At 29.3% G+C, this 22,186-nt stretch overlaps 2 protein-coding genes across 5 annotated transcripts; one reads left to right on the top strand and one right to left on the bottom strand.

The window, feature by feature from the left end:
- The first annotated feature begins 132 nt into the window (after positions 1-132).
- LOC105832403 (ejaculatory bulb-specific protein 3) lies at positions 133-2,554 on the top strand. The gene is made up of 3 exons (XM_036284570.1): positions 133-522; positions 828-1,049; positions 1,784-2,554. Exons 2-3 carry the CDS (start codon positions 860-862, stop codon positions 1,972-1,974), a joined length of 381 nt encoding a protein of 126 aa, XP_036140463.1. The 5' UTR covers positions 133-522; positions 828-859; the 3' UTR covers positions 1,975-2,554.
- Positions 2,555-4,624: 2,070 nt separating this feature from the next.
- LOC105832404 lies at positions 4,625-21,985 on the bottom strand. 4 transcript variants are annotated; one of them, XM_028190391.2, is made up of 5 exons: positions 19,997-20,147; positions 13,566-13,642; positions 9,514-9,624; positions 7,266-7,427; positions 4,625-5,779 (listed from the first exon to the last, which is right to left on the bottom strand). In XM_028190391.2, the coding sequence occupies exons 1-5, from the start codon at positions 20,019-20,021 to the stop codon at positions 5,648-5,650; spliced, it is 507 nt and encodes a 168-aa protein (XP_028046192.2). In that variant the 5' UTR covers positions 20,022-20,147; the 3' UTR covers positions 4,625-5,647. The 4 variants fall into 4 exon arrangements, with proteins under 4 accessions (XP_028046192.2, XP_012528770.2, XP_036139640.1 ...); XM_012673316.3 differs by lacking the exon at positions 19,997-20,147 and adding an exon at positions 19,559-19,614; XM_036283747.1 differs by lacking the exons at positions 13,566-13,642; positions 19,997-20,147 and adding an exon at positions 21,878-21,985.
- Positions 21,986-22,186: the final 201 nt, after the last annotated feature.

The raw sequence follows: 22,186 nt of genomic DNA, 5'->3' as shown, positions 1-22,186 counted from the left end.
CTATCTCTCTTAAATCATACGTTAAATTATTTACCGGATTAAAGAATTTGAAAATTTAAAATATATGGAAATATTAAAACATGCAGTAACCTATAAAATTAATAATAAAATTTAATACAAAATTAGATATTAAAATGATTTTATTTAAGACTAAAGATATTTTACATAGAATCGTATATTTCTAAATATATTTAAATCGCATATTGTCACGTTTATCTTTAAAAGAATTTTACGTGACATGACAATTGAATCAATTCCGTGTTTACAAATTATGCATCAATCAGCATAAAATTGTTATACGATTATAACAAGTTGTGTGCGTAAAAGTTCACGTTTCATATAAATTCCATTTACATAAGATAGGGAAACAATAACAAGCATGTATGAAATAAAACTTTTCTCTTCGATACAAAACTAAATGTTTCATTATATATCGAAGGCTTGAGTGTATCATCTTGCAGAAATCGTATCTTTACGTGAAAGTTAAATCAAATTACATCGGCTGAATTAAAAATTTTTTAGGTGAGAATATGTCATCATATATTATATTTTCTATTTACAAAATTTTACGTATCTGGAGGAGAGGGAAATTTCTTGTACTGTACTATTTTTATGAAAGTTCTTTCTTTATTACGTATAACTTTCTTAATTGATATTGTTATAACGCTTTACGTTTATACAATAAGAAAATGTATTATTTTACATTTTTATAACAAAAATTGTTTTTTCTATTCTTATTTACGCTTTATTAAAAATAAATTAGTAAATAGTCTTACTTAAAATAATTAACAAAATAATTAAAGTATAATCTATCGTAATTCATATAGGATAAGTTGTTACAGAGAGAATCGCATAGGAGATGAAATTCACATTTGTTCTACTGCTTAATCTCGTGTTATCTGGACTAGTTTTAGGAATAGAATACTATTCAGATACATATGATAATATAGATGTGGATGCGATTATTAATAGTGATCGTCTGTTAAATCAATACATGAATTGTATTCTTGACAAAGGTCCCTGTACTGCTGATGGACGTAGTCTTAAACGTAAGTACATGTCATTTGTGTTTTATTTTGATAATTTTTATATTGCATTTTTCTGAAGAGAAAAGGACAAAATGTAAAAAAATGTAAAAGGACAGCATATGATTTGTGAAATTTATATTTGTATTGTATTAATATATTTATTCACGTTTATTGTAATAAATAAATAATAAGTTAAAATTATACTTGTGTGTGTGTGTGTGTGTGTGTGTGTGTGTGTGTGTGTGCGTGCGTGCGTGCGTGCGTGCGTGCGTGCGTGCGTGCGTGCGTGCGTGCGTGCGTGCGTGCGTGCGTGCGTGCGTGCGTGCGTGCGTGCGTGCGTGCGTGCGTGCGTGCGTGCGTGCGTGCGTGCGTGCGTGCGACACAATAAGATGCTATTTTTCGATTGAAATGGATCTTGGTGTTTAATAAATTTCTGTTCAATTTTTAAACATATTCTTTTAGTCCTATAAACTGTATGCCAATACAGTTTATAGACTCGTTGAAATAATATACTAAACTAATAATATACTATAATATACCAAAACTACAAATAATATGTTAAATTAAATTGATCATTAATTTTAATAATAATGCTACAAATATTTTGCAACATTGTAAATAATTTATTGCGAAAATTATTATTCTAGTTCTAGCACTTAAAAATGTTATCATCAAGAGCTGCTTTGATGACTGAAAAATGACATTTTGTTCCTCTTATTATGTAAATAACTAAAACTCTTAATTTATTTGCATAGTGATTCTTCCGGATGCGATAGCCACATCTTGTGAAAAATGCAACGGAAAACAGAAACAGACAGCAAGAAAAATAATCAGACATTTGAAAGAACGTAAACCAAACATTTGGGCAGCGTTTCTCGAGAGATATGATCCTAATGAAGAATATGTTGCATTTTATAAAGAATTTTTGACACAAGGAGATATTTAAATGGAAACTTAATCTTTGTTAGCTACATACGCGCGCGCGCGCGCGCGCGCGCGCGTGTGTGTGTGTGTGTGTGTGTAAGTAAATTTCACCGATTATTTTTAATGGAGGAATAATATTAAAGATACATAAGATGTTCTACACTACATTAATTAAAAACGTGATTCTCTTTTCTTTTAATTATATGTTTATATTAAATGTGAGAAATAACACATGATTAAGGCTGGTTTTTCCTATTTACCATCCGCCCTATCGGAATACATACAATAATATTATTTTTTCTGTTTAATTATCTTGTCGAGGTCCATAAAAAATGTGTTTGCTGTCGAATACGAACTGGGGATTACGACGCATTATTTGGTGATGGGTCGTGATCCCCAGTTCGTATTCGACAGCAAACTTATTCACCTCTGCTGAATAATCGATAGATTAACGAGTGCAAAAACAGTTGGCCGCCCTCATGTTAAAATAACGGAAAAAAATAGTGCTACCCCAGAAGTGTACACATACAATTATTTAAATGTCTAAATATACAAATTTTAAAAAACTTTATAAAACTTTTTGATAATAAAATATTTACTGCAATATTGAGATTTTTTATTGTAATTTTCAGTTAACGGTTAATGTTGCTTGTGTTTTAAATGTGAGTCTCTAGAGGTTTATTGTTAACAATAAGACGCGTTTTTTTTTATTTTAGGAACAGTTACAAATAAGATAGAATCATACACTCTTTCGAATAAAAATAAAGACTCATTAAAATTTCCTAAAATTTAATTTTTATTATAAAATTAATAAAAATTGAAGCTATAGTTTTATAACACGTCCAAGTTTAATTTAACGAATTTCCATTTTGATTGCTTAATTTTTAGCTTTGTCCATTTGTGTGCTATGCGAATAACATTTATTAAATTATAAGATAAATTTTTTTATAAAAATTATACTATGCAATTACATAAGTATATTTACAAAAAATTGTGTAGAAGTATTACATCTTTTATAAAGTATTGATAACTGTACAATTAATTTTGAAATAATATTTCGGTAAAATTATAGGGAATTCCCTATAGATAATTATTTCATCTCTCATATATTTGGAAATTTAAATTTAGAAAGAAATTATTCAATAATTGAGAAAAATTATTTATCGGTATTATGTACGTGCAATATTTGGAAATATAATGAAACCATATATATGCTTACAAAAATGGACAATTATTTCTAAATTATAATGTAGAAATATTGCAACATGAAATATTATATCCGAATCTTAATTCCACAGAAAATATAGTTTTTATATGTAAATAACATCAGAAATTTTTCTGGTTTTATTATAATTTTACTTGTAGATTTTTAAATGTATAAGGAGAAGGTAAATGAAAAATATTTTCAACATCTCATGAAGATTATGTTAAGATGACCTCAGATAGTAATCAAGACAAAAAAAGTCATACTAAGGCCAGTATTCATAGTCGGATCTTATATTTAAGATTATCTTAAGGACTATCTTAAGATGCTATCAGCCAATCACAGAGCCATATTAGCATCTTAAGATATTATTTGAAATAAGATTCGACTATGAATACTGGCCTAAATATTAAATTATATTTTTTTCTTAATTTTCTGCAACTTTTGTTATTAAAAAAATAAAATGTAGTTATTATTAAGAAAATAAAACTTTTTTTGTTCTAATTCTTTACTTATCCTTAAACAAAATATATTCCTGAAAAATTATTTTAAAAATTAAGTAAAATAAAGAAAAGTGTTCTGAACATTAAAATTAATCAAAATATAAATGTAAGGTGTTACTATGTCACAGGTAACTTTTAATTAATTTATTAAAATTAATTAAAATTAAATTAATAAAAAACTTTTAAATATTAGAACAGTCTCTGTGTCAAATACTGTATCTCTATATATTTCTTTAGAAAAAATATTAAAGTAACAAATAAAGGAATTACTGCAGTTTAAACTAGTAGAGGAAAAGTCAAATAACTTTTTTTACTTTTTAAAAATTGAAATAAGGAAAGAAAAATTATTGCCGTCTTCTAAGCATAAATAAATAAAATTTAAACAATAAGACTTATTTATTATTACGAAAAATTGTCTTTATAACAAAAATGAATATTTATATGAAAAAATTGAAAGAAAATAGTTTATAATAATTATTTTATTAAATGTAATTTAAATATCAATAATTCTGATGGAAATGTAAGAATAGCTCTGATAGTCAAATCTGAAAAAGCAGATTATGTCTGCTGCCATGAAATAGTGCTAAAAAGGCAACAGATTTCAAACAGACTTTATAATATCTGATAATTTTATTGCATTTCTGCTACCAATCTTTTGTTAGATTACTGTCGTGCAGATTCTGCTCGTTTTTTACTATCAATTTAATGTCAAGTCCTATTGGCAGATTCGCTCGATTGCTGCCAGTCTGCTGATATAGAATGTCAATAGATTCTATTATATTTTTATTATATTTCTGTGTGTCAGCAGACTCTGCAAATAATCTATCTTTTCAAGTTTAGCTGACAGAATAAAGTTTCCAAAATACAAAGAATTATCTCTATACATTTTTATTCGTTCACACTCTTGAGTCCTCAGAATGACGTATCAATCAAAATATAATGAAAACGCACATACATTCAAAGAATGACACACACGCATACATTTATTTATTTATTTATATTTATATGACATTTTACAGAACTTAATAATATCAATGAGTTAAGGGGATGTTAAATCTCCGTCTTGATCGGGGTCGATAATGTTATTCGTGCACATCATTAACAAAATTTTGTATTTCTTTCATAAATTTGAAAAATTTTTTTTAGAATTAAAATACACGTATTAATATCAGTGAACTGGATTAATATCTATGCACTGGATTTTATACCAAGAATAAAAAAATTTTTAGACTGTTTTTTTTAACACTCTGTATCTGGATTTGCAACTATAAGCTAATTTTTTTCTAAGCTTTTAATCTTAGTTTGATATGTAGGATATTGTTCATACATACACGTTATCTCTACAGGAATACGGTTTTATTTTGTACATATATATGTATCATAGATTTTATATAAGCAAATATTATCAAGTTCTAACGCACAAGAAAAAAAAAAATTTTTAATTTTAATATGAACTCGATTTTCTAGATTTTTGTGCGGACTTTAATTCTGTCAAAAAACTTGTAATTCTATAAAGCCAATTAAAAAATTATTTTATTTTTGAAATGTCGGTAAAACAAACGGTTTTGGAATCCCTTTAACTTTTAGTTCAAATATCCAACTTTTTGTAACTCTTAATGACAATTCAATTATTATATTATCATTGCGTAGATATTATAGATTATTATTTAAAAAGCTGCAATGGCAATATAACAAAATCGGACTATTGTCAGGAGTTGAATTTATATTATGTTTAGCAAACAGAAATAAACTGCGATAATTTTTAACAATAAATTATATATTCATATTTTCTATTTTATCCAAGAAAAAAAATTCATTAACATTGACTCCATGTTGACTAAAAAAAGATCTTGCTTTTTTTCTATTTCTATCTCTATTTGTTAGATTTTATCAACATAATATTTGGTTACTGTTTTAATTAAATTATGTTAAATTAAATTACATTACAGAAAATAACATATGCTTAGAAAAATAATCCTAAGAATTATTTATGATGTGTACCATGATAAGTCGTCATTATATATATTTATACAAAATATCAAATTATAACGTGTATCTCCAGAAGATATTCCATATCGGTGTTGAAACCATTCTGTCTGTTTTTCCATATATCCCAATTCCTGTGAAATAAAAACATTTATTAAACTTTGAAACTAAAATGCATTTAAAGTAAAAATTTGGACAGAAGAAAATTTTGTTTTATATTATTAGTGTATATTTTTTACTTCAAAAATTCTATTGTAAATTTTTAATTGTATAAAGCGATCTTAAAAGGATATTCTCGCTTTTGAGTTTCAAAAATGTCGGTTAATATTTTTATTATACATATATTTAATATGTATGTATACAATAATTCGGACCTTAAGAAAAAGATCAAAACAAAGATTAGAAACTTGCAAAAATGTTTATCTGTAAATTAATGTATAAATTAACGTATATAACTAATAACTATTTTACAAAAAAATTTTAACGCGCTCTTTTTAAATAATATTTTTCAAAATTGTTATCACGATAATTTATTTGATTTTACTTCAATTAATTCAAAATTCTTAAAAGATATTTACAACTTTTTTACTCAACTTACAATTAAATAAAAAATTAACTTTTTCATTGTTTAGTTAAGAAAATATTTCGAAAAAAAACGGAGAACTCGAATTTTTTACAAAACAAATCAACTTTTTTAACTTTTAGATTGGAGAAAAACAGTTTTGTAGATAAAAATTTTTTATTTTAAATAATTTGTACATCTTAAATTGTGGCAATAATAAAGTAATATTTTTTATAATATTTATACAAGTTTTTAAATAATTACCACTAGTAATCTGCGAAGAATTTTTAGGTAGGAATAAACCAAATTTTTTAAGAAATTATAATGGTTGTACATAACAATTTGTTTAAATACATTAAATACATTAAATACATCAAAAATTCCATCAATAGAAAATAAGCGCTTCCTTCACACTTTTGTACCTTATATTTTTAAAAATATAAAGATTTATATAAAATTAAAGAGTAGAAGGAGTGATGTAAGTAAATACTCAATTTACTCTTCGGTCGCTTTTTTTATCATTCTTACAGCTAGATCACGAACGCCAATTTGTTATTTTAAAAAATGAATCACGATCTACACAAATTCAAGAATCTCAGGTCTAATCGTTTAAATCAGCTGAAATTTAGTTACATATTTCCAATTTTATTGTTGATGCCTACTAGCTCTTTCTTCCTCCTCGTTCGTGTTTTTGCAACGAGCTACTGATGAACACTTATTTAGGAAAAAGAGAATTTATTTCGAACAGTTCCATAATACATGCCCAGAATCGGAACATGCACAAATACAATGTTGACAATTTACTTCGTTGAAATAATATTCAACGAAGTTATACAACTATAATACCGTGTATGATTTAATTTTACAAAAAAAGTTTTTTAATTTGTAATTGCATAGAAATATAAGCCTATAAATTTGGATTTAAAATTCACATTTGTAGTACAACAATTGAATATATTTTTATGCTTTGATTCGAATTAATACATTTTATATATATTTTGTGTGTGTGTGCGTGTGTGTGTATTATAATAGTTAATAATTATAAAAAACATAATTACATTTGCAATTTTACAAACGTCCATGCCTGATTCCGTGTGGTTTTGGTTATTACAGTTGATATTGTCAATCCATATTGTTGGTTCTCCAGTACACACTGTACGGTTTATGTAATTATCTATCATAATATGTATCCTGTATACTTGTCCTGTAGAATTGTCCGCCTAAAATATATTTTATCATAAAAATACCCATACATTTTATTTTACGATAAATATTTAATATGTAAATAATATTTTAAATTTAAAATTATTTTGTATACTTATTAAGTCAAAATTTTGATTATATATTATGTATTTATAATCGTGTTCTATTTTTATATAAAAATAAGAACAGAATTATTTTTTTAATTTACATTTAAATTATGACAGTTGGGACACCTCAAAATCATAGAATAATATAGATTTCAAAGTATTATCTTACTAAAATTTTTCTAAAATTTTCCAAAGGTACGTAGGGTGATTAATAATTAAATCAGTTACTTTGTTAAGAGATAAGATTCAGATCGCAAGTTTCATATTATTTCTAACATTTGTGTAGGTATACATAAGAAGCTTCAAGTAAATCTATCAAATAGTTAAGTTTTAATATAAGTTTGTATTTTTTGCTACAATAGAAAAAAGTGAATTCCGTGATAAAAAGTTATCGTTTGAATTGTGCTACGAACGCTTCCCTTATTTTATTTTCCGCATTTGGTCTCTTGTGGCTTCTCTCTCTCTCTCTCTCTCTCTCTCTCTCTCTCTCTCTCTCTCTCTCTCTCTCTCTCTCTCTCTCTCTCTCTCTCTCTCTCTCTCTCTCAACATGAAAAATGGCTTTCTAAAAAACATAATTTTGCATCGAACAAGGAGATCATCGGTGAAACAAACGCTTATTTTGAGAGTTTGAGAAATCGAAAATAAACTAATCTTTTATTTGGCTTTATAGAATTGCAAAACTCTTTTACAGAGCTAAAATGCGCATAAAAATCTAGAGGAATACGGTCGCGTTTATATTAAAAACAAAAAAAAAAATTATTTTTGATAAGTAAAGTGCCACTTAATGACAATATTTGCATAGTATACAAAATCTATGATATATATGTCTAAAATAAAACCGTATTTCTCTAGGGATAACATATACGAATATCGTGCCATTCAAACTAAGATTAAAAATCTAGAAAAAAAGATTAGTTTCTTTAACTTTTTATGCAATTATTACGTTAGAAAATGAGCAGTCTAAAAAACATTTTTTATTCTCGGTATAAAATCCAGTTTATATGACGATCGATATTAATACATGTACTTTAATTTTAGAAAAAGATTTTCAAATCTATAAAAAAAATACATATGAAATCTTGTTAATGATATGCACAAATGACTTTACAAGTCAACTTTGAAAAATTAAATATTTCACAAACACATATATATATATATATTAATAAAATTTCAGAAAATTTTTTACAGTTTTTAAATTTTTTGTAATTATTGTAATATAAAATCACTTTCTCAATTATTATTAATATTTAGGAAAAAAGTTGTTAATAATTTTTTTAATAAACTTATTTTTAAAAAATCTCTAATTAGATAAACAATCTTAATTCCCGGCTCTTATTTAATCAACTACAGCATTTAATCAAATTAAAATTTTTTTCTTGTCCTATTATCATTTCAAAGCATTACCCTTAAAAGGATACTAAACTGTCCGTCAAACTTGATCGAGGTCGATAATGTAGTCATTCGTTTATTCTTGTTCATAAAAATATTTGGTTTAAAATACAAATTATGTAATTTATACGTACAAATGAATAGCATACCTCAGTTCAGAATAGATTGAGGAGACTATATTCGTCAAATTACGATTAGAAGCCATAAAAAAAGTTATTTGTGTGATTTGTGTGTTTTTATTTATCTAAACGCTCTCACTACAGATTTTTGAAAATTTGATCATACAAAAAACTTTTTTGCGGCTTTTAATCGTAATTTGACGAAAATAGTCTTATTATGCTGACCAATAATTAAAACATATTCATAAACATTTTTTAATATATTTTTTAATTTATTCAATTTATTGAACACAGAATTTCACTTTAATATTTATAATATTTAATGTTATTACATTAATTAATATAATAACTTTTAAAATGTTTGTTAAATTTACATATATTAATAAAAATTATTTTAATTAAATTAATATTAAATTGTTACTTTGATTTTGCAGTTAAATCTTAAGAAAAAATCCTTTCCGTGTATTTAATTATTAAGAATTTTGTACCTCTTTGTAAGTAATGTTACATGTAATCATTTTTGTTCCATTAATCATCTGGAGTGTTATATTCATTATAATCCATTCCTCTGGATTACAAGACCCGAAGGTTGAATGAGTCTGAAAAAGGCAAGTTAAAAGATTATGTCAACTTTATACTTATTATTGAATGTTGTTGAATTGTCTAGTTGTTTTTGCAGAATTAAAATAATAATCTTTATTCTTTTAAGTTTTATATTGCCAAGAAGGCAACATATACTATACACAGACACAATTAATCAAACTCTCTGTCTTAATGTAGGCAAGTTATTTTTATTTTCAACCTATCCACTATATAATATTTCCTCTACCTAGTTCTAATATAATTAATCCTGTATTCTCTATCCTGACCTCTTTGTTTTTCCTATGTTTTTTTCTTTCCATAATTTTTTAAATATTTTCTCCTTCCTTTCCAATTAAATGTAAATCTCAAGTATTTGAATGTCTGAATTTTCTCTAACCTTTTAAGAATATTAATCCGCATACGTTAATGATCAAATTCTTTCCCTAATCTTGACCCGGTCTAGAAAGGTAAACTTATTTTTTTCAAACGTGGATTATATCATCGTCTTTGTCACAAAAAACGAAGAGATGATACAATATTGATTTAAATCCATTTTCAATCCAGAATGCTTGGGAAACAACTTGCGATACATTTATAACCCAGTGTGACGTTTGAGAGTTAATTTGCCATTTCCTCTTTTCGTTAGACATTTATCTATTCACAATATATAAATTAAATAGATTCGGACTCAGCACATATATATCCCCGTCTGACTCCCTTTAATTTCTGTTGCAAACACTACCGTTAATACAATATCTTCCGTTAATCCATTCTTTATTTTCGCCACTGACCTTGTGTCTGCGTATATATATATATCCTCTTTATTCTCCCAGTTAAATTTTTGCTGACCACCATCTTCTCCAGAATTTCATATCAATCATGATTTTGACTGGCTCAAGCCTAATATATTACACAAAGAAAGACACAGAAGAAAGAGATCGCAGAAATTTCTCATTAAAAAATTTAATAATACTATTAATTTACAGAAAGATAACGATCTTAAACTTAAACATTTTATCTTAAACTTCCTCGATCTATCTTCCTTTCTGCTGTCAAAAAAACATTTGACATTTTATATATTTTTTTTATATTTCTGTGTTGTACTGCGATTTTCAATGTAAGTTAATTAGTAGTCACATATTGTATTTCTATTACGGATTCTCGGAGCTATGTTGATTAATATTGGTAATATTTATGCTACTTTTATCAAGTATGTAGATTCACACTTGATAAGGGCCAGAAAACGTCTGGCCGAAATGTGTCAAATTAACTCAAATAAAAAAGATGCCAGATTGGTCAAACTAAATCACTGATTTGTTGTTATTCATGGCAAGTTTAAACACAGTTGAAAATATGTTAACTCGTCTTTCGCTTTTCTGTAAAATATATACATTCTTTTTATTTTCTTTAACCAATACTTATATGTATATTATTCTCTTTCATATTCTCTCATCTTGATTAACACACCCCGTCCTGTCTCTTTATTAATTTCTCCTTCATTAAATATTTGCATTTTGCTTCTATTCTATCAATTTTCCTTTCTTTATCTATTATTGTACCACAGATTTCTTAATTTGTTTTTCTCCTTTTATTTTTGTATATTTTTTTCTCTACCCATCAATTCCTTTATTGTGTCCTTTTCCTCGTCATTTCCTTCTGGTCATTGATTTCATTACTCCATTAGTTTCTATTCAAAATAACTTAATTTATCCACATTCTATTTTCCTCCATGCCTTTCATCTCTTCCTCAAATTTTATTGGTCTAATTCCCTACCTTAGCTTTAGTTTCTTCAATCCTAGCTCTCTTGACATCTAAAAATTTTTTCTCATAATTGTATATACTTTTTCTATTAAAATTTTTTATTAAAATTTCTTTTATTAATATATTTTCTTATTGCAAGTTTACAGAACATATTGCTCATTTTATTGAACTAAAAAATACAATAATTTACAAAAAATTAACTTTTTTACAACTTTAATAAATATTGTTAATGTTGTTGTTTTATTGAACGCCGTACACATGAGAAAAGAGCTGTATTGAAATTGCAAGAAAAAAATCATATTAAAACGAATTAAAATGCATTTCAACAAAATTTTTTTTAAATTTAACTGTCAATGTTATAATTTTATAAAAATCTTTTTTTTCTTTTATTAAGTTTTTAAAAATTAAAAAATAGTAAAATTTTTTGAAAAGTATATTCTTTTTTAGTGTAAAAAATCTTACAAAAACACTAATCATTAAGAAATAAAGAGTTGATCAGTACGTGTTTCTTCAGCATAATTATTGTTTTTTATAATAATAAAAAGTAATAGAAAAATTTTGTTTCTTAATTTTTAACACAAATTATTAAGTCTAAATGATACACATTTAATGAAAAATCTTGAATAAAAAAAGAAAGACTTAAAATAGAATGTTAAGGCATAAAAGAATATGCATGCAGTATGCAACATATGTTTAAAATTTCAGAAATTGAGATAATATTGCTAAGTACGCTTTTATCTTAATTGTATGAAATGTTTAAATTTACATATCGTAAAACAAAAAGTTTAAATAAATTTTAGTATGGTTTAATAGCTCAAAACTTGTATTTCATATAATTATTACAATGTACTTTCTATAAAAATTTTGTAAAACTTTCTTTGAAACATAATCACATATGTCATATATACCTTTTAAAATGTTATTAAATCAATAAAGTTGAGTAAGCTTAAATGGTTTGCAGCTAAACTTTAGTGTTGATTATAATTTTTCTATTAATTTAATATTCCCAGTTTATATAAACTACGTGCCAACAAATTCGTCAGTCTTTATACGTCGGCTAACCTATCAATTAGTGAGAATCTAAGAACACTCAAAAAACACACTTCAACATATTAGTAACAAAAAATACGGTGTACACATGCAAATTACCTTTTTTTTTTGTGCGGATGGACGCACGAACCAAAGGTAAGCACTTCCCTACTGAAAAAAATCACGTCATGAAATCACATAACGAAGTTACGTAACAAATCACGTAATTAATGACGACCAAACATGTAACAAAATGTTTCAAATTGTTACCTGATTTTTAAAAAGCATGTGATTTGAAAAAATACATGATTTTAAAGAAAATTATGTAATTTTTCAAATCACATGATTTTTAAAAAGCAGGTAACAATTTAAAACATTTTGTTACGTGTTTGGTCGTCATTAATTACGTGATTTGTTACGTAATTTCGTTATGTGATTTCGTGACATGATTTTTTTCAGTATATAGGGTTCTCTTCACTCGTGCTGAGAAAGCTTTTTTATACCCAAAAATAAGATTTTAAATGACTGAATTCGATAAAAGAAGACATTTCAAAATTTTCAACAATTGACTTAATGTGACGATTCAGACAAAGTCAGAAAAATTTTGATTTTGTAACCTGCGATAATTTATGTAAACTATATTTTTGCGACATCGCTGTACTTATTTGTTAATTGCACAACACTGTACTTATAAGTTAATTTCTCTATATTTTTAATTTGTGGCTCCAAAAGTCCTTGTATACTAAGTTTTTTGCATTTTTAATGCAATATTAGATTTGCTATCTTTTGCAAATTTTTAAAATCTATAAACTCCATATTTCATAATCGGTGATCTCCAAAACCCTCTGCATGTCAAGTTTCAAGAAATTTGTATGTAAGAAAAAATATGTGCTTCAAAGAATATAAATAAATATTTATAAAAATAGAGATATGCATTTTATATCTAACAATTTTTCTTACAATTTATTTGAAAGAAGAATGGTAAGTGATATCTTATATATCTTTGAAAAACAATTTTAGATAATATGTTACTAAATTTAAAATTAATTTGCTTTTTTGTGAACATAATTTATGTAATAAAATAGATGCTGTAATAGTAATAAAAATGTGTGATATAATGCACTATAAAATGGAAATATAAACTATAACATAGTATATATTACTTACAAATTTCATCGTTGCTATGGCCGATACTATGATTAAAGGACAAATAAATATTACGTAGCTGAACTTCATTTCGTAATCTGTTGATAAATATTTCTTTAGTTAAGTAAGTTAGATTAATAATTTTTCCATACAGCACACCACAAGTTTGCCGCTATATTATTCTTGTAATAATTAATAATGTTCTAATATTGCATATTGTAGTACAATGTAACAAAAAATTGAAAAGATTTTTGCAATTCTGTTTCAGCAATGTTGCAGCAAATTTTGAAAATATTGTGAAAAATAATATTGTATTTTTCTACATCTACATGCCAGACGCGGCGGAATTTTAGTTCTCGTAATTAAAGAAACTACATAGCATAAAAAACTTAACATCTTTTTTGTTTGGCATAAACTTTGTTATATTTTGGTCAACTCTTTCCTATTATATAAACATATATACATTTTTTCTTTCACAAAAGGATCGACTTTTTTCTAAAAAAGTAATTTACTTTTTTTCTTGTTCGAGAACGATTGAAGTAATGATTCGGTTGTAATGATATATCGCCCGAATTATCCTTAATGGAAAAATACTATTAACCTCGCGAAAAAACTATTGAAAGTATTGGAAAATTATTCGCTTTCAATAGTGTTCACTATTAATTTCAATAATTTTTTTCGTCAAGTTGAATAGTATTTTTCCATAAGGGATAGATAACGGTTTTATCTTTTTCTTAATATATCTAGTATAAATGTTCAAAATTTTTATCTTGCACTTGACGGCATAGATGAATTTTGTGTTTCAATTTATCTATTGCTTTTTTAGTACTTCTAACAGAATATTTTCAAGTATTATACCCAGACAACAAATTTACATCCATAGTACGTCCTTGAGACATCGCGCTAGTTATCCCGCGATTATAACGAGATTGTCTCATGGGATGCCCATAGGATAAAAAATGTCTACTGTCTTTACCGCAGTAGGACGATCTTGCTGACGTCCTAAAGACGTCCCTACGATAGCCCAAGATCTCCATAAGACATCAAGAGGATATTGAAATTTACATCCATAGTACATCCTTGGGACATCACGCTAGTTATCCCGCGATTGTAACGAGATCGTCTCATGGGATGCCCATACGATAAAAAATGTCCACTGCCTTTACCGCAGTAGGACGATCTTGCTGACGTTTTTAGGACGTCAACAAGATCGGCCTACTGCGATAAAAAAAAGCGGACATTTATGATCCTATAGGCATCCCATGAGACGATCTCGTGACAATCGCGGGATAACTAGCATGATGTCCCAAGGATGTACTATAGATGTAAATTTCAATGTCCTCTCGATGTCTTATGGAGATCTTGCTTAATTCTGCATCCGGAAAAAACGGTCACCCATCCAAGTGCGAACCATCGCCGACGTTGCTTGACTTTGAAGATCGTACGCATCTAACGCTTCGTGATGATCCATGAATACTTCATGTTTATCATTACATATTATTTTTTATAAATCATTTTAATAGATGTTGTAAGAAGGATGAAACATGTATAGTTAACTTACAATTTTTTTTTTATAAATAAATATAAAGTTTTACAGTTTTTTATTAATTTTACGTATGCGAAATAAGATGTGAAATATGATGAAAACTTATAAAAAGATCTGTGTTTGCTCTGTTTGGGTAAAATAAAATAAAAAAAATAAGAACTAGATGTCATTTTTTATAATTTTTAATATTGTTAATATATTGTTTCAATAAGTGTAATATTGTCGTAATTGTCACATTTTTATGTTCCTGAGAGCTCCTATGGACGTCCTCTGGAGAGTACGCTTTGCTCGTCTATTTGCTGTTACAACGGGATATTTTTAAACCGTCCCGCATTGAGCTTGAGTAGGACGAGATCTTACTGAGAACTCCTACGGATGTCCTCTGGAGAGTACGCTTTGCTCTATTCCCTGTTACAATGGGATATCTTTTAATCGTCCCGCATTGAGCTTGAGTAGGACGAGATTTTACTGAGAGCTCCTACGGATGTCCTCTGGAGAGTACGCTTTGCTCGTCTATTCCCTGTTACAACGGGATATCTTTAAACCATCCCGCATTGAGTAGGACGAGATCTTATTAAGAGCTCCTATGGATGTGCTCTGGAGAGTACGCTTTGCTCATCTTTCGCTGTTACAACGGGATATCTTTAAACCGTCCCGCATTGATTTTGCGTAGGACGAGATTTTACTGAGAGCTCTTATGGATGTCCTCTGGAGAGTACGCTTTGCTCGTCTATTCGCTGTTACAACGGGATATCTTTAAACCGTCCCGCATTGATCTTGCGTAGGACGAGATTTTACTGAGAGCTCTTATGGATGTCCTCTGGAGAGTACGCTTTGCTCGTTTATTCGTTGTTACAACGGGATATCTTTAAACCATTCCGCATTGATCTTGAGCAGAACGAGATCTTATTGAGAGCTCTTATGGATGTCCTCTGGAGAGTACGCTTTGCTCGTCTATTCGTTGTTACAACGGGATATCTTTAAACCATTCCGCATTGATCTTGAATAGGACGAGATTTTACTGAGAGCTCTTATGGATGTCCTCTGGAGAGTACGCTTTGCTCGTCTATTCGTTGTTACAACGGGATATCTTTAAACCGTCCCGCATTGATCTTGAGCAGAACGAGATCTTATTGAGAGCTCTTATGGATGTCCTCTGGAGAGTACGCTTTGCTCGTCTATTTGCTGTTACAACGGGATATCTTTAAACCGTCCCGCATTGATCTTGAATAGGACGAGATCTCATTGAGAGCTCTTATGGATATCCTCTGGAGAGTACGCTTTGCTCGTCTATTCGTTGTTACAACGGGATATCTTTAAACCGTCCCGCATTGATCTTGAGCAGAACGAGATCTTATTGAGAGCTCTTATGGATGTCCTCTGGAGAGTACGCTTTGCTCGTCTATTTGCTGTTACAACGGGATATCTTTAAACCGTCCCGCATTGATCTTGAGCAGGACGAGAGCTCTTACTGAGAGCTCCTATGGACAACCATAAGACGTTTTATCTTGCCAGGACAAAAATGGGATAAAATCGAGATGATCCCGGGATCAATTTTGCTGTGTGGGTAATGATACCAGCAATTATAAATTATTGAAAATTCACAATAATTATTTTTTACGTATTCTAACAAAAAAGAATCTTATAAGGATGTAACGTCATGTGAGCGAGATCTATTGTCTGTTCTGATGGATATTTTTGATTCATTAAAACTTAATATTGTAATGTTTTAATAGAATAACTATCCAACAACACTTGTGACAATATGATTGTTCGAATCAATAAAGTATTTGAAAATATTCCATCCCACACAGCAAAATTGATCCCGGGATCATCTCGATTTTATCCCATTTTTGTCCTGGCAAGATAAAACGTCTTATGGTTGTCCATAGGAGCTCTCAGTAAGAGCTCTCGTCCTGCTCAAGATCAATGCGGGACGGTTTAAAGATATCCCGTTGTAACAGCAAATAGACGAGCAAAGCGTACTCTCCAGAGGACATCCATAAGAGCTCTCAATAAGATCTCGTTCTGCTCAAGATCAATGCGGGACGGTTTAAAGATATCCCGTTGTAACAACGAATAGACGAGCAAAGCGTACTCTCCAGAGGATATCCATAAGAGCTCTCAATGAGATCTCGTCCTATTCAAGATCAATGCGGGACGGTTTAAAGATATCCCGTTGTAACAGCAAATAGACGAGCAAAGCGTACTCTCCAGAGGACATCCATAAGAGCTCTCAATAAGATCTCGTTCTGCTCAAGATCAATGCGGGACGGTTTAAAGATATCCCGTTGTAACAACGAATAGACGAGCAAAGCGTACTCTCCAGAGGACATCCATAAGAGCTCTCAGTAAAATCTCGTCCTATTCAAGATCAATGCGGAATGGTTTAAAGATATCCCGTTGTAACAACGAATAGACGAGCAAAGCGTACTCTCCAGAGGACATCCATAAGAGCTCTCAATAAGATCTCGTTCTGCTCAAGATCAATGCGGAATGGTTTAAAGATATCCCGTTGTAACAACGAATAAACGAGCAAAGCGTACTCTCCAGAGGACATCCATAAGAGCTCTCAGTAAAATCTCGTCCTACGCAAGATCAATGCGGGACGGTTTAAAGATATCCCGTTGTAACAGCGAATAGACGAGCAAAGCGTACTCTCCAGAGGACATCCATAAGAGCTCTCAGTAAAATCTCGTCCTACGCAAAATCAATGCGGGACGGTTTAAAGATATCCCGTTGTAACAGCGAAAGATGAGCAAAGCGTACTCTCCAGAGCACATCCATAGGAGCTCTTAATAAGATCTCGTCCTACTCAATGCGGGATGGTTTAAAGATATCCCGTTGTAACAGGGAATAGACGAGCAAAGCGTACTCTCCAGAGGACATCCGTAGGAGCTCTCAGTAAAATCTCGTCCTACTCAAGCTCAATGCGGGACGATTAAAAGATATCCCATTGTAACAGGGAATAGAGCAAAGCGTACTCTCCAGAGGACATCCGTAGGAGTTCTCAGTAAGATCTCGTCCTACTCAAGCTCAATGCGGGACGGTTTAAAAATATCCCGTTGTAACAGCAAATAGACGAGCAAAGCGTACTCTCCAGAGGACGTCCATAGGAGCTCTCAGGAACATAAAAATGTGACAATTACGACAATATTACACTTATTGAAACAATATATTAACAATATTAAAAATTATAAAAAATGACATCTAGTTCTTATTTTTTTTATTTTATTTTACCCAAACAGAGCAAACACAGATCTTTTTATAAGTTTTCATCATATTTCACATCTTATTTCGCATACGTAAAATTAATAAAAAACTGTAAAACTTTATATTTATTTATAAAAAAAAAATTGTAAGTTAACTATACATGTTTCATCCTTCTTACAACATCTATTAAAATGATTTATAAAAAATAATATGTAATGATAAACATGAAGTATTCATGGATCATCACGAAGCGTTAGATGCGTACGATCTTCAAAGTCAAGCAACGTCGGCGATGGTTCGCACTTGGATGGGTGACCGTTTTTTCCGGATGCAGAATTAAGCAAGATCTCCATAAGACATCGAGAGGACATTGAAATTTACATCTATAGTACATCCTTGGGACATCATGCTAGTTATCCCGCGATTGTCACGAGATCGTCTCATGGGATGCCTATAGGATCATAAATGTCCGCTTTTTTTTATCGCAGTAGGCCGATCTTGTTGACGTCCTAAAAACGTCAGCAAGATCGTCCTACTGCGGTAAAGGCAGTGGACATTTTTTATCGTATGGGCATCCCATGAGACGATCTCGTTACAATCGCGGGATAACTAGCGTGATGTCCCAAGGATGTACTATGGATGTAAATTTCAATATCCTCTTGATGTCTTATGGAGATCTTGGGCTATCGTAGGGACGTCTTTAGGACGTCAGCAAGATCGTCCTACTGCGGTAAAGACAGTAGACATTTTTTATCCTATGGGCATCCCATGAGACAATCTCGTTATAATCGCGGGATAACTAGCGCGATGTCTCAAGGACGTACTATGGATGTAAATTTGTTGTCTGGGATTGAGGGTCGGTTGTTCCAACTTCTTGGTAAATTTACTTATCAGGTAAATATATGTTTATCTTTATTTATTTAAGAAAAGAAATAAAGATAGGCACATGCTTACCTGGTAGATAAGTTTACCAAGAAGTTGGAACAACCGACCCTCAAGTAATAAAAAGAGCAGTGGATCAGTTGAAACAAGATTCATCGAGTCTAAGATTAAAATTTTGAATATTGTAAATACAAAAACAAACACCAAATATTTAAACTATGTGTTTGTGACTTTAAAATTACATTTCAAATTTTTAATTAAAATTTAAATCAAAATCTTTTTATCTATAATATACAAATTATTCTCCAATAAAAAAAGACTTAAAATACCACTTTTTTATCTTTCTTTTTTAAGTAAAAAATAAAATAAATACTCTTTAGTTATTACACTGACAAAAGACTCTTAAAGTAACAAGGAAAATTAGAACTAAAGCTAAAACCTAAAGTTTTATAGACTAGGTAAAAAACCTAGTCAAATAACCAAACTGCGATAAGCATTCAATGAGTCAACTTCTGACTTAATCATGTTTGTCATTAGCATTGAGTTGAACGATAGGAAAAACGTTAAATCTTTTAATTCTTTCATAAATTATACATAACCAAACCACTAAAATATTTTTGTATATATTTTTTAACAGTTTAATAATAAATTATTTATTTATTTTTACAAATTTAAATAATGTTATCAAATTAATCAGGAAAAATTCTATCTTTACAAATTATTGCAAACCTAGGTAGCAATTAAGGTCCACTAGACGTCAATAATTCGTCATTTGAGATCGTGAACGTCATGTTACTAAATTAAGACTTACCCCGATAGGAAGATTTTGCAAACATTGCACAATAATGACATTAAATAAAGATTGTGCTAAGATGATTCGCCATAACGCAACAGTTTTGTCAGAATATAATTCGTAAATAATATTTGTTAAAGATTAGACAAATATTGAAACATAAATATTTTGCAATTTATATTTCAGCAATTTAAAATTATCACGTTATAATCTTCAATATTTTTACAATATAATACAGCAATAATGCAGCAATAATAATGTGCAATATTTACAGCATTTAATCTTCAATATTTAATTCAAAATTAATATCAAATTACAATGAGTTTAACAAATATCGCTTATTCACTAGACATTTAATAAAGATTAAGAGGCACTTTATCTGACAGATTAGTTGCGTCCATTGGAGAGTTAAATATCTCTCATTGATATATATTATAGTACTAGTACATAACATGAATTTCATATAAAAACATAAAAAATATATATGAAATATGTCCATATATGTTTATAGTTTTCTTTCTTTTGTAAAATTTTTGTTTGATATAAAAAAATAATACTGAAAAGACAGAAACTAATTTAAAAAATAATTTTTGCATTGCTTTTTTTAAAAAAGCTAAATATGAAAAATTGTCTATATATAATCATATATATTCCGGAATATATACGTGATTATATATGAACAATTTTTCATACTTAGTTGTTTTAAAAAAATTAAGCAATACGAAAATTATTTTTTAAATTATATAAGTTTCTGTATGACCATTATTTTTTTATATCAAACAGAACTTTTACAAAAAAAAAGAAAACTGTATATTATATAAACATATATAGACATATTTTATATACATAATTTATATACGTTTTTATATGAAACATTTTTTCCCGAGAGTATAACGCATAAGGCATAGTACATAACGTAACGCACGACAACGCACAAGACTTGTGCATGAAACTTTACGAATAGAAAGAGACAGTAACTTGAAACTTTTCACTTTTCACGTTTCCAATCTAGGGGAAAAATTACATGATCGATACCCTGGGCAGCAATCATGTAACTTTTTCCTATAAAGATTAGAACCAGGAGACCGAACTAAGGCTGCGTTTCGATATTCACTGCCAGTATTGAAATCTATAGTTTACGTCACATACACTGTAGAATTTCAGTACTGACAGTGAATATTGAAACGCAGCCTTATGGCTGGTATTCATAGTTTTAGTTTACACCGAGCACTTGGTACGCGTATTAAGTAGTGAATTTAAGCTGATCAGCCAATGATAGATGATGATTAAACACATTCATTAGTTATTTACTATTTGATACGCGTACCAAGATCACTGCTTAATTTCACTACTTAATATGCGTACCAAGTGCTCGGTGTAAACTAGAGCATAGTCGAATCTTATTTAAGGCTACATTCCAAAACGTCCTTTCCGAGGAAAATTTTACTCAAAATATATAGTACACGTAACGTATCCTATATTACATCGAGTAAAATTTTCCTCGGAAAGGACGTTTTGGAATGTAGCCTAAAGATAGTCTAAGCAATGTCTTAAGATGCTAATACGGCTCTGTGATTGGCTGATGGCATCTTAAGACAGTACTTAAGATGATTTTAAATATAAGATTCGACTATGAATATCGGCCTATGAATACCGACCATAATTCGGAAAAAGGCTTTACTCTAAATAATTACAAATTATTAGAGTTGAAAATAATTGAAGGTGATAGTTGGGATAAAAATAAAGAGACTAACTTTTTCATTATAGGGCCTAAACACAATGCCAGGCAACAAGCAATAGGAACAGAAATAATGAAAGAGAGAAAGAGAGAAAGGATCTTCTTCTCTCTTTCTCTTTTTCTTTAAAATGGCCGCATCTGGAAACTGTGCAGAACCGTACCGAAATTCGTCTTGAGTATGAGCTATGAGCACACCTTGTATTCTTCCACCATGGTCTCCTGGTTCTAGTCTTCATAGTACATGGATTGCCCATGGATTGCGCACTTTTATCTACAGGGTGTCCCAACCATAGACCTTATAGATATGTGGTCTGTTCTTTCTAGCTGCACTGTTGCACCGGTGCAATAAGTTAAAGTAAGACAAGTATATTTTTTTTCATTCTAACTTATTTCACCAGTACAACAGTGCAGATAGAAAGAACAGACCAATAGACTGGCAATACCAAGCGAAACCGTGTCCATACTTCTCT

This window comes from Monomorium pharaonis, chromosome 3, assembly GCF_013373865.1.
Source record: "Monomorium pharaonis isolate MP-MQ-018 chromosome 3, ASM1337386v2, whole genome shotgun sequence".
Classification (NCBI taxonomy): Eukaryota; Metazoa; Arthropoda; class Insecta; order Hymenoptera; family Formicidae; genus Monomorium; species Monomorium pharaonis.
The sequence above is the reverse complement of the archived record's forward strand: the minus strand, read 5'-3'. Positions and strand labels throughout refer to the sequence as shown.